The sequence below is a fragment of the Pyrgilauda ruficollis genome, unplaced genomic scaffold (genome assembly GCF_017590135.1).
Source record: "Pyrgilauda ruficollis isolate IOZ18807 unplaced genomic scaffold, ASM1759013v1 scaffold52, whole genome shotgun sequence".
Lineage (NCBI taxonomy): Eukaryota > Metazoa > Chordata > Aves > Passeriformes > Passeridae > Pyrgilauda > Pyrgilauda ruficollis.
The window spans coordinates 2,564,836-2,577,569 of record NW_024526822.1 but is presented as its reverse complement, the minus strand read 5'-3'; the positions used below and the strand labels follow the sequence as shown (position 1 = coordinate 2,577,569).

General features: G+C 52.7%; 1 protein-coding gene across 3 annotated transcripts in view; it reads right to left on the bottom strand.

Annotated features, from left to right (window-relative positions):
* LOC121360640 (protein CEPU-1) overlaps positions 1-12,734 on the bottom strand; it is a 356,251-nt gene that overhangs the window by 128,861 nt on the left and 214,656 nt on the right. For 2 of the 3 annotated variants that reach the window (XM_041480638.1, XM_041480640.1), the window contains exon 1: positions 9,629-9,891. In XM_041480638.1, coding sequence (XP_041336572.1) covers positions 9,629-9,795 — 167 coding nt within the window. In that variant the 5' untranslated portion in view covers positions 9,796-9,891. Of the gene's footprint in view, positions 1-9,628; positions 9,892-12,734 lie in introns of those variants that run through there. The other variant, XM_041480639.1, reaches the window with a different exon arrangement.

The window sequence follows — 12,734 nt, the reverse complement described above, 5'->3', positions numbered from 1 at the left end:
GCAGTGCCTCACCAGGCTCCCTGTGCAAAGCCGCGGTGTCCCAGCCACCGCCCGGGCATGTGATTCCTTGACAGCCCTGGATCCGGGAGCTAACTGGCAGTGGTGGCTGTCTTTGCAGGGGAAACGGAGCAGTGCTGCCAGCTTTTAGTGACAAAGGGAGTGTTTATAACAGGCACGGTGACAGCTGTCCGAATGCCACATTTATTTACAAAACGTTAGTTAAATTACTGACAGTTGGCGCTGCGCAGGGAAGCTGAGAGGAAGAGCTGACACGTCCCCGGCGTGCTCATTCGGCAGCCCCACGGTGCCTCTCAGCAGCCTCCCTTTCCAGCGTGGGTGGCACAGCCCTTTGCTCAGGGTGTCACCTGTACCTTCTGTCCTCCCCTTCCCACCAAACCAGCAAGGGATCATCCTGCAACTCCCACTGACTCCAGAGGGTCAGAGCCATCAAGGTGGGTGAAGTTCCTCCTAACAACGCACGGCCACCAAGGCTGCAGCCTTTTCTAGAAAGATCAAGAGGATGTTGATCACCCTGTGATCCCTTCTGTAGTTCAGATTATTTCAGGCAGTGCCACTTGAATGAATGGAGGTCACCAAGAGCATCTTTGGATGGCCAAAAACGTCTGTGTTGTTTTCAGACTCACAGAGGTGTCTGAGGTGAAGGCCCCGTGTCTGCTGAGCAATGTCAACAGTCTGCAAGCTGCTGGCTTGGAACCAGCAAGGAAATTGCAGCTGCCATCCTCCAGGAGACAAGGACAACAGGAGAAATTTAGGAGCCCAGCTGACGTGCACCAGTGAAAGCATCTCCCCTGACCAACCACCTCCATGACAAAGCAATAACAACCCAAGATGGGATTTTGACTTTCTGACTGCAGAATTGTCCAGGCTGGAAAAGACCTCTAAGACCATCACCTCCAACCATTCCCCCAGGCCACCACTCACCCGTGTCCCCAAGTGCCACATGCATGTGGCTTTTAAATCCCTCCAAGGATGAGGACTCCACCACCACCCAGGGCAGCCCATTCCAGTGCTTGACAGCCCTTTTGGTCCAGAAATATCCCCTAATATCCAAACTAAACCTCCCCCAGTGCAATTTAAAGTTGTTTCCTCTTGTCCTATCACTCAGTACTCATGAGAAGAGACCAACCCCCACATCCTACCCTGCCACAGAATGCAAGAGAGGGAAGAGACTCTTTAATTCCACTGGTCAAGGCCAACAAGATACCTTTGGCTCTTTGTGTTTGTAGAGGACTAAATCACGTTACTTGCACACACACACCATGAGGAACCTCCAAACTGCTCCCTCCCAATGCTGCCACGCTCTGCCCTGACTCCCACACTGTGGAAGTTTGCAGAGCAAACAGGGTCCTGACGTACCTTGGCCAGATGGAAATTTAGCCTTGGAAAACATCATTCAAAATAAACTTTGTCTGATTCAAAACAGAGCATTTCTTCCACATAGTAGTAAGTAATGGCAGGGATGAAGTTTGATGGAAAAATCAGCCCAAGATGTAAAGCAGTTTTGAGGTGAGTAGGGAAAGATTTATTTTCAGCTAAAGGGAAACTGTGAGTGTCCAGAAATCCTTCCCTTCTGAGACTGAATGAAATCAGAATCTCACTATTTCCTATAAAACACTTTTAAACAAAATCTTGCTTTAGCTTTGTCAGAGAACTTCCTGTAACATTTGAGAAGATGTTTCACTGTACTCACAAACTCAGATAAAAGGAAAGAAATACTATTTTTCCAAGCAAACCCAAACCTGCCCTCTCCCCCACAAGGGAATTCTAAGTCAAATCCTTTCCAGTCAAGGCATGCAAGAAAGGAATGGATTATTTAATAAAAATATCTGGGTTTGAATTAAAAAAAGAAAAAGTATTTTCTTATTTAACAAATGATAAAAGCCTGAAATTTTTGAATGAAAGTAGACACAGGTGCTCTCCCAGCTCCTGCTGAATAGTAATGGAAGAAAAAGGACTTGGAAAATATTTCCTTGCATTATCACCTCAGTCACCTTTCCTTTGAGCTCATCAAGAGCTTTCTACTGGACTGTAAGAGGGAAAAAGGGATGCGAGATAATTAAAAGTTATCTTTATGGTTTTTAAGGTTATTTAAGGAATAAAGCCCTACACATATAATTGACTGAATTTGGAGGCTGAAGGATAAAAACCCAAATATGCCTTCAAATATTAGTGCTGTGCCTGTCTGTAGGTCCAAAGTATCTTGAGATTTGGTAGTGTCTTCGAGCCTGGAGCTGCCCTGCTCTCCTTTGATACCTTTGAGAATTTGCTTTTCTCAACAGCTTCCTCTCATGCTTCTTATTAGAGATGTGTAAAAACCATGAGGCTGAAAAACACACTGGTTTTGCTGAACTGAGGATGTGAAGCTGCGAAAATAATGATCCCACCATGACAAAAAAAAGGGAAAAAGAGACTCAAAAATCCCAAGTAATGAATGTTTGGATCATGGCCGGGGCTCTGCATGTGTCTGATAAAACAGACACAGGTGTCAGAGCCATTTATGGTTGTAGGCACAGAGCCGGTCAAAATCTCCCATATCTGGGAAAAAAATCCTGTGATATTTCACCAGCTGCTCATGTTGGAAGGTGGTTTTATCCCTTATTTACTCTGTCCTCATTGACATGCAGAGCTGGACTCACTCCTCTCCTGTTTGACCCTTGGTGTCCTTTCCTATTCAGCACTGCCCCCAAAGGTGTCCCCACCTTCAGACCAGGCTCAGCTCTCCAGGCCTCATCCCAATTCTCTCCCTGATTTTTCCAGGGAAGAATCCAGCTGCAAAGTCAAGTTTGCCTGCAAATTTTCCATACCCACCCATCTGCCTCCTCACTTTGCACATAAACTAAGGATGCTTCCCAGCGTGACTGTGGCAGTGACAGCCAACACCACTCCCCGGCAGCTGAAGAATCCTTATTTAAACCAGGATTTTTAATATCCTCATGATGGAGATGCTGTTGGCGGTTCAGCAGACGCTGCAGCAACCAGACAGCCAAGCCTGAGCCACAGACTTGGCTCCTTCACAGCCTTGCACCTCTGAGAACTAAACCCAAGGAGAGCAGAAGGTATTTCCCACTTGCTTTGCAAAGGTGCCGCATGCAACAACGAGCAAACCCCGAGGAGAAGGAATTCCACATTGCTATTCCACACACGACCCGTTAACAGTCTGCATATTGTAGCAGGACTGAAATGCTGTCTTCCAACCTGATCCCCAGTCCATTACAGTTGGGATAAAGACTTGTGGTGACATTAATGAGCACTGGATCAGCCCCTTTGCTGGCATAAATCTCTCTGTCGCATCAGTGGGATTGCATTTTCCCCATTTGCCTGTTTGTTTGGCTCTGGATTCTCATTACAATTTCTATTAGCCCAGGCTCCCACTGATGTGGCCGTAGATTAGTTCCTTCCTGATTTTTTCCTCTGAAGGAAAATAAGGGTGTCTGAGCTCAAAGTGGCAGGTTTTGGCAGGTCTGGGGGAAAGAAAACAACTCTGTCTGATCAAGAAGAGGATTTTTCCAACAGCATAGATTGGAGTAACTCCAGTGAAGCCAACAGAAGTGACAAATACTTGGGCAAGCTGAAGATGACCCACGTCCCCAACCCACCTCTGTTAATACACACACGTGGAGCTGCCAGTTCAGGACTGCAGTGCCAGCAGCAGCGTGGCCCAAAGGGCTCTGCCAGCACATCAGGGCAGCCAAAGGCTAGAGGTGAGGCCAGGTGCCATCCCTTGGACTGGCACCCACAAGTGCTTGATTCCAAGGCTTACATCAGCTTGTGGCTCTAGTGAGGCAGCTTCAGAGCAGACTTGAGGGCTGTGAGCAGCCCCACAGAGGCATTGCTTCCCCAGGTCCCAATATCCCTCATTTTACTTCAGCTCCCACCTAACCATCCACCCTCCCAGCAGCTCTGCAGTACCCCAGCCACACAGCAGGTACCCCCAACATGACAATTCCCTGCCATGTCCAACCAAATAAATCTCCCAGTCCCCTCTTCAAACCCTAAGCAAGGGCAGGACATGGGTGGACACCCCTGGTGCCCTCCAGTAGGACACTTTTAGCATTTTCCTTGCAGAGGGATGAATCCTGCCACAAAGAGACTGCAACGCAAGCAGATGACTCACGGAGCAGAGAAAGGAAGCATTGCAATTGCTGTGCACGAATCAAGACATTTATAGGGCCTGGGAGGGCACCTAACGTCACACGAGGAGCCGAGGGCAGAGCTGACAACTGAAAATCCATTTCCTAAGCCTGCCTTAACCATTAGAAACCAGCATGCCTCCACTGGCCACCTGTGGGGCTGCTCTGGCCTCCCTTCCCCATCCCAAGGTAAAGCCTGTTTGACTTCAGCCTTTCCAGATGTGGGATGCTTAAGCCAGGGTGGAGATGACAGCTCCACAAAAGCCCACTTGTCCCCTGGAGACCCCAGCTCCAGTGAACCAGAGGCAGCAGCTCTACCAGGAAAGCTATAAAGGGAAACCCTCTTCTGGCACAGCAATCAGGAGCTTGTCTCATCTCAGATGGAAATTGCACTCAGGGAAAAAAAAAAAAAAAAGAATAATCCATGCATATGACAATTTTTTTTCACCACTTTAAGCTGATTCCATCTCCGAGATGGGAGAGAGGTGGCAGAGATTTGCTGACATGTCACTTTAGTAATAAACTCCTCTTTCAGCAACGTGCCATTGCCAGCACAGCAATCGGCTCGTGAGCTACAAACCCCACACGTGGGGCTCCTGCAGCCTCTTCCACGGGGCATCCCCAGGAACGTGGGACAAAACTCTGACCAGAAGGGAGGACCCAGCAACAATGGGACAAGGAGAGACGCAGGGGTGAAGTGGCACCATGAGGGATGCAGAACATGCTCTGCTCCTTCCTCACCTTAATGCAGGAGGGGTCATCACAGCCCTGAATTTATTCCCTAAACCTCAGGATGAAAAGGTGAGAGGTTTGAAGGAGAAGGGCAAAGGCGGTGGATACTGGAGAATTAGGGGAAGTAACTTAGGTTAAGACATGAGTGTGCAGCTTAGCTCCATCCTCACCCCATCCCCACAGGGCTGCTGGAAGCTGCTCCCAGCCCATCCCAGGTGCTCAGAATTCCTTTACTGCTCAGGAACTGGGAAAAACAAAGGTGTGACACCTTGGCCTCTGCAAGCACCAGCTATATCTCCCACTGTGGGCTTGGGAAGTAGTTAGGTAAGCAATCAGAAGTCTCTGAAATAAATAACTGCAGCAGGATGAAAATTACCAGGTACTGGGTGTGGAGACTATCAGAATGGGATGACTTTTCCACAGGTCTGAGCCCTGGAGAGGCAGATGAGCACTGATCTGGAAATAAGGAATGTGCTGGCTGTGCAGGGAAGGGGGGGAGTTGGCTGGGCAGGGCAGGAGATGAGAATACCTAACTTGGGGTGTTCTCAGCTGGTGGGACAGGGTGGACAAGCAACACTCCCTCAGTGGGGTTATTGCAGCTCAGAGTGGGAGTGATAGCCTGGAGCAAAATGGACACAGAGCTGGGCAGCCATCAGAGGAGGTTTAGCAATCATGGCTGGCCCCTTTCATCATCATCCTCTTCCCTGTCTGGCTTTTGTTACTCACACCAGGAGCCCAGCCCGATGCTGGGCACTGCTCTTTGAGCCCCCCTGAAACCCCCAGGACTCAGCCAAGGCTTTCCCAGGCACAGACAGCCTGGAATGGGTTCCCCTGGCCTCCTCCCCCTGCAGGATTTCTGCACTCATTGACTGCAAACCACAAAGACAGCTGCCCAAAACCTCAGCAAGAATCACCCTCACTCAAACGCTGGCAGGAAAAGCACTGGGGTAGACATGGAGGCTCCCCCAGGACCTGGGTACTGGAACACACCACATTTACCCACTGGAGATTAGTCCTATTTTTCTATTGCACAATAAAAACACAGCAAGGCAAATTCCTGTGAATAAAGGGGAAAAGATGGGGCAGCAAAGAGCCACAGAAAACAGACCCATCTCTGAAAAATAGTCTTTTCTGCTTAGCAAACAAGCACTTTCTGTTTGCACCCATCAAACAAACATGCTTGATTTTGTTTTGTTTCACAGCCAAGTCATCATTTCTCCAAAATTATTTCAAGAGCACAACAGGGGCCAAATAAATTTGCAAAACAGGCTTAGGTAAAGAATGACAGAGCTCACAGCCCTTTTCAAAGCCTGCATGGAAACCACAGGAAACATCAGGGTTAAAAAAAGCTTTGCCTCATGTTTAACTCAGATTTGACTTTTAGTGTTGGAATCAAAGAGGGGAACAAATGAAGGCATTGCATCACCCTGCCAAGGAAACCAGAGGAGATGGAGAGAGGAGCACCATGGATTCAGGGGGACACCATGCAGGCGCCTGTGCTGCTGATGGGAATGTCAGAGCCTCGCCATGGAAAGCGCTGACTGATGCCAATTAAAGTGAAATCATAATCAAGCCATTTGTTTTGGTGCCCAGAGAGCTGCTCCAAAGGTCTCAGCAATGCCTGGACCCAGTTCAAGCACTGCATGGAGGTTCAGGATGGGTCCTGTCCAGCATGAACCACTTGCTACTGGTGAGGGCAGAGCTGTCTGGACATGGTGGGAGGGGATGAAGATCAGCCCCATCCTCACAATCTGTGCTTGGGGACAAAAGGAAGGACAGAAAACTCTGACCTTCACCTGCACACAATTCCTCAGTGTAACCCCAAAGGCAGGACCAACACATCCATCAATAAAAACACAGTACTGCTGGACACAACAACCTCAAGCCCCTTCCCTATTCCCGCAGGATTTGCTGCACCCAGGAGTAAATCCTACCCCTCCTATCCCAGGCAGCAGCCCTAACCCAACATCTAAAGCTTGATTTAAATTTAATACAGTGATCCAAAGTGCTGGTACCCACGACATGCCTGTACCCTCCAGCAGAAACATCACGAGATAGAAGGAAACATCTGAACACCTCCAATGTCTCTGGTCCTAAACCGATTCCCCACAGTGGATTGTATGGAGCAAAGCCTTTATAACAGAGAAGTCTCCTTGCAGCTTTCAATCCAGCTTTTTTCCCAGCACTGAATTCACTCTGCTTGGAGGGACAGAGCTGAAAAGAGCCTCTTGGCAGGGCACTGCTGCTCGACAGCAGCTCGGGCTCCTCAGCACCTGCTACCCCGATAAAATAACCTATTTCCAACAGCCAAAGCCTCTCCTTTGGGAAGAGGGTGGGACAGCACTTTCCAAGTGCTCCAGAGAAACAGCAACTTCTGCTGCTGAGTTTTCAGCTTGCTCTTCCCTTTTGGCATCTGTGAAGCAACAAGAAGGGACCTCTAGAAACATCTCTCCTTCCAAATCCTTGGCTGCAGCTCCCTGTCCTCCCACCTTGCATGGAAATGAGTGGGATTGGATTAGACCTGATTTTTTTTTTTTTTCTCCTTTCCCTGACTGCCACCCATGCAGGGCTGGGCAGGAGGTGGCCAGGAGCATGGCTGGGGTCTGCCAGAGCCTTTGTAGCAGCATTGCTATTCTGCACAAGTTAACTCCTCCACAACAGATCGATGGGCACACCGGGCTGGGAGGGGAGCAGGCAGGAAGATTCATGCTTCCTTGATTTCCTCTGGTTTTCACATGCTCTGCTCCTCCCAGCTCCTGCCACGGTGCAGCACGACTGGGACTGACCGGGGGATGCAGCAGTGTCCCACTGCCTGCTGGGCCAACTGCTCCCAGCTCAAACCAGCAGGAAAACACCTCCAAATGCCCAGGCAAAGCCACACTCCTGCATGTCCCTGTCACCACAGCAGAGCACCGAGCTGGCAGTGGCAGCAAGCCATTCATTTCCAAGAGCAATCCCCGCTCCAGGGGCAGGGCAGCAGGAATGTCATCGGCACAGTGGGAACAGAATCTGCACATCCCAAAGCCCACGTGCCCCTCTCCTGGGGCACGCCTGTATTGACAAGGCACCTATCAAGGGACACAGACATCCCTTGCCGCCAGAGCAGCTCCCAGCTCTACTGGGATCACCCATGGCAGCTCGGGGATGATGGCACATTGCTGTCCTCACTCCCTCCCTCCCCAGAGCCACCTCCCAGGGGCAGGATTTGTCCCCCTTCCCATGGAGCCTCCCTGACAGAAGACTCCCTCCTGCTGACTCACCCAAGCTTCCCTTTGTTCTGCTCCAACACCAGCGGCCACCCAGTGCCAGGGCAGAGCACCTCGATCCTGCTGTGGATCAAGATCCCTGATCTACACCCAAAACCCTGTGCAGGCCCCCACAAGAGCATCTTCCCATAAGTTTGCAGAGTGCCCACCCAGCTGCTGACACCCGTGAGTTTCACTGCCCAGACCCTCAGTAACCCAAAGCCCTCCTTCTTATACAGCAGGATCTGTAGGAATTTTGGCACTTGGGAGAACACAGCGATTCAGGAAAGAAAAGGAGCCACTACTTTTTAAAGCCAAGCTCAAATTCCTAAGCAAGACACTCTGTCCTCCATCCTCTGCCACCCATTTTCCAGCCTCTTTGCCCAGTCGTGCCATGACGCAAGACAAATCCAGAAGAATGGCCACAACACAGCTCCCACCCCACCAGGACCACTCAGGGGCTGGGGAGGGGGACACAAGACTTGGCCGCAAACAACTGAGTTGCAGGAAAATTCCTGCTGAAATTCCTCCCGGGGCTTTCTTTTCTGCCCTGGCTTGGCCCCTCTCCACTGGCTGGCGTAAAGCAGGAGTGCGGTGTCACCGCACACACCCAGCTGGCCCCGCAGATGTTGGTGTCACCTATGCAATGCTCCGGAGCAGCAAAGTCGCTCCCGAGCATGCCGGAGTTGCAAGCGCCGTTTCCCAGCGCTGCAATTAAAACCTGCCTTTGGACTTTTAATGTCCCTATCAAACATCCTCTGGGATGACTGCGCCCATCTGCTGTGAGGACAGGGACGAGTGTCTGGGCATAAGATGTCCCACAAATTATGCTGAGCAAAATTACGGATTCCTTGGCAGCCCCTGGACCCCTCGGATCGCTGCTGCAGGAGACAGGACCCTGGTGCAACGCCCAGCCCCCATCTCTCCCCTTCCCAGGGAGGGAATGCTGCCAGGGAGCAGCAACCCCTTGCCTCTGGAGCACGGGGAATTTTAAGGAGCGGAGTACTAACCTGCCCGGGGCCAGCCCTGTCCTGCACTTCCCAATTCCAGCAGGTCTGGACCTGAGATAAAGGCACAAAGCCACACCAGGGGGTCACCAACTCCCCTTTCCCCAGGCTGGGGCGGTCTGACATGGATGAAGACACCCCGGGCACTGCACTCCAGGAGCAGAGCAGGATTTATCTGCACCGAACGCGGCCGAAGTGCCCGAGCCACGGTACCGACAGCAGCAATTGAGTCCCTGCCTCGCACTGCTGTGGGGCAGGACGCCAAAAGGGAATCACACTCCCTTATTTTTCAACCCCCAGTAACTTTCCCGAAGACAACTGGGAGGGCTGAGCCCAAGCCCTGGCACTCCAATCTCTCAGCTCGCTGCCCGGTATCATCATATACCGCCAACAGGCACGGCGCATCCCCCGCGGGGAAACTGAGTCACGACCCCAAAGTCACCACGCAAGCAGGACCCCCGACCCCCCCAAGCCCCCGTCCAGCTGCTCCTACCTGAGCGTGGCGCTCTCCCCTTGCCGCACTGTCACGTTGTCCATGGCTTTGGGGAAGGTGGCATCTCCGCTGCGCACGGGCACTCCTGCGGGCACAAGGAAGAGCAGCCTGAGACAGAGGACGACCAGGCACCTCCAGGGCAGGGCCAAGCACCCACCGACCCCCATCCTGGGCAGCGGGGACTTTTCCAACAGGCAAAAAACACACCCGACAAGGCGAAAAGGGGGAAGGGGTGGGTGGAGAGGAGGGATGGGGGGGAGCAAAACCACCGGGGCGAGCGCTGCGGAGCTCCACGGAGATCAGGAGAGCCCCCGGCAAGGCTGGCTGCGAGCGCTGAGCCTGCCGAGCGGCATCGGAGGGAGTCCCGCTGTCCTCGGGCGAGGGAGGAGGACGGGAGGGCCGGGGGGAGGAGGAGGAAGAGGAGGAGGAGGAGAAGTGGCAAAGGTGCTGGGCGAGCCGGTTCTTCGGGCAGCAGTCCGAGGCTCACTTGGGCGAGGAGGCGCCGGGGGGGGCCCGGCTGTACCCCACTCCCGCACGCTTGTCCCGAGGCGGGGGCAGTCCAAAAACCAGTAAAAAGCCCAAAAAACACCCCCGAGGCGAGCTAGCAAATATGTCCAGGTGCAAGAAGGCACAGCAGGCAAAAGCCTTCGGGATGCCCTGCAGCTCCTCTCCTCCCGCCCCACTGCCGGGGGACTGGTCCAGGCGGGATGCAGGACGGGGATGAGAGGACGGCGGGATGCAGAATGCGGGGATGTCAGGCTGCCGGAGCCCCTGGCTGGCCTCAGCGGCGGGCGGGGGAGATGCGGGGGGGCGGCGGCGACAGCAGCACCCCGGCCCCGGCCGGCAGCATCCCCGGGGTTGTCATGGCAGCGGCTCCAGCGCTGCCCGGCGCCTCGGCTCCCGCACGGCCCGAGCCCCGCACACGGGCGGGAGGGCGGGCGGCAGCGGGGCGGGATGCGCAGGAGGACACGCACATTAACCCCCGCCGCGCCGCGCTCTTCGGGGGGATGGCAAGACCCCCGCTCCTTTCTCCTCTCTCCCCCTGCGCTTACCTGCGTCCCGCAGCCAGCACCGCACAACTCTCCCCTTTGCCCTCCTCTATCTCTGCACCATCCCCATCCCAGGCGGCAAAGTCACTGTGCAGGAGGGGAAACTGAGGCACGGGTAATATCCCCCCCCCTTCCCCCCAGCCAGGTGATGATGAGGAGAGGCAGGAGCGTGTCCTCCTGGTCCCCTGCACCTCACAGACACAGAGTGAGCTTAAGTGGCAAATTCCTCCCCAGCCGCAAGCACGGTCCCCGAGTACTTTTTATCAGCTCATAATTTAACAAATATCACATTTGCTTATGCCGAGTAATTCCTCCTTCCCTCCGCTAGTGGCTAAACACATTAATATTCCCAGGCACAATTCCATGCTGGTAAAAAGGTGCTGGGGAGCATCCTCAGAGCAGAGAGTCCTGGATGCAGCAGTCAAATCACAGCTTTTGGGGTGCTGCACCCCTCAAACCCCCCCGCTGCCACGGCCCAACCTTAGGGAACACAAGGTCTCTCCCCTTGCTGTGTCCAATGACTTCCCTGCTTTGCCTTGCCCAAAAATCCTCCCTCCATTCCCTCACCGTGTGCTCGGCAGCATTTGCACGGCACCAACGTGGGGTGGTGGGGTTTTTTTTGTTGTTTTTGAGTTTGCTGCTGGCAACCTGAGCTGGATTCAAACTGGTGACCTAGATGTGAAAGGATCCATAGCCCGTTACTAATCCCTGGAGTCTCCCAATCCCCTGTAAACTACTGCTTAATTCACTAACTGTGCTATTTAATCTCTAAAACATTATGAGCTGTGCCGGGCAGAGGAAACACTCCATCAAATAAAGCTTTATTATTATTGTGCATGCTGGCTGGTCATATGAGAAGGGGATTGCTCTGCAAGTCTCTCCACTTTTTCCTCGTCTGAAGGTTCTCTGCTCCCTGAATTTAGCGCTGGTGGGACGTGCTGCCTCGAGCCCTGTGTTTTCCCAGAGGAAACGGCAGCTTTCCTCAGCTCTTGGCAGAAGGAGTTTAATCCCCGCAGTGAACTCGGCTATCGGAACTGGCAAGAGAGGGGGGAACGCCGCATTCAGCGATCCTTCGGGGCTACAAATTACATGGGAGGGGTCTCTGAAACCTCACCGCATAAGGAGAGACCGTCAGAGGCAGGGGAAAAAGACTGTCCAGGGCTGTGTCATTGCACCGGGGTGTACAAGAGAGCAAAGAATAAAACACAGCAATCCTGCTGATTGCTGCGGCATCCAGGCACCCCGGCAGGATGGGGACCCCGCTGGGATACCTGCAGGACCATCACACAAGAGCTCGCTCTTTGTGGGGCCGCTCCTCTGAATGGGCAGAGACCAACTCCTGTGTCAGCAAAACCAGAGGGATTCCAATAACCACAGCCAGTTAACCTTTTAACACTGAATTCAGCCCCGGATCGCCAGGAGCATCTTAAATTACGAGCGAAAAAACACCTCCCTGCATTGAAAGCTTGCGAGGCTGGGGCAGATGTGACCTGCAGAGCTGTTCCAGCCCTTGCCAGGGCTGAATTTGGCCCACTGTTAGGAGATCATCAGCAGCATTGTTTGAAAATCCCAAGGAATTTACATCCAATATGATCCTGCATACTAAAGCCGGGCAGAATCCCTGGTCTCCCTCCCTCTCTTGCATACATACAATGTACATATAAATCAGCCTGTCACAGCTCGTCTCTTTTCTGACAGCTGTAATTGCTTCGGACTATAAAAATATCTATAGACAATAAACACAACGCAGGAAAACAGCAAAGAGAAAACCAAATCAAGGTTCCTTTAAATAATTCAGTTGCTCCAGCAGCAGTGGAGCCAGCAACTGAGTCCAGCTGTGAAGGTTCAGCAGCGAGAGAAAGAGAGCTTTGTAGCCTTCTCTGGGGATGAGAGAGTCTTTTTTCCTTCACTGCGTTTTGACCACAGCAGCAGCAGACTTTGCTGCGCACGGGCTGAGCCCATCTGAGCACCAAACAGCCTCTCACTTTCAGCTTCCCTTTCTTCCTACTTAGGTGAAAGTCTTTTTCCACCCCCCCCCCCCCCCCCCCCCCCCCCCG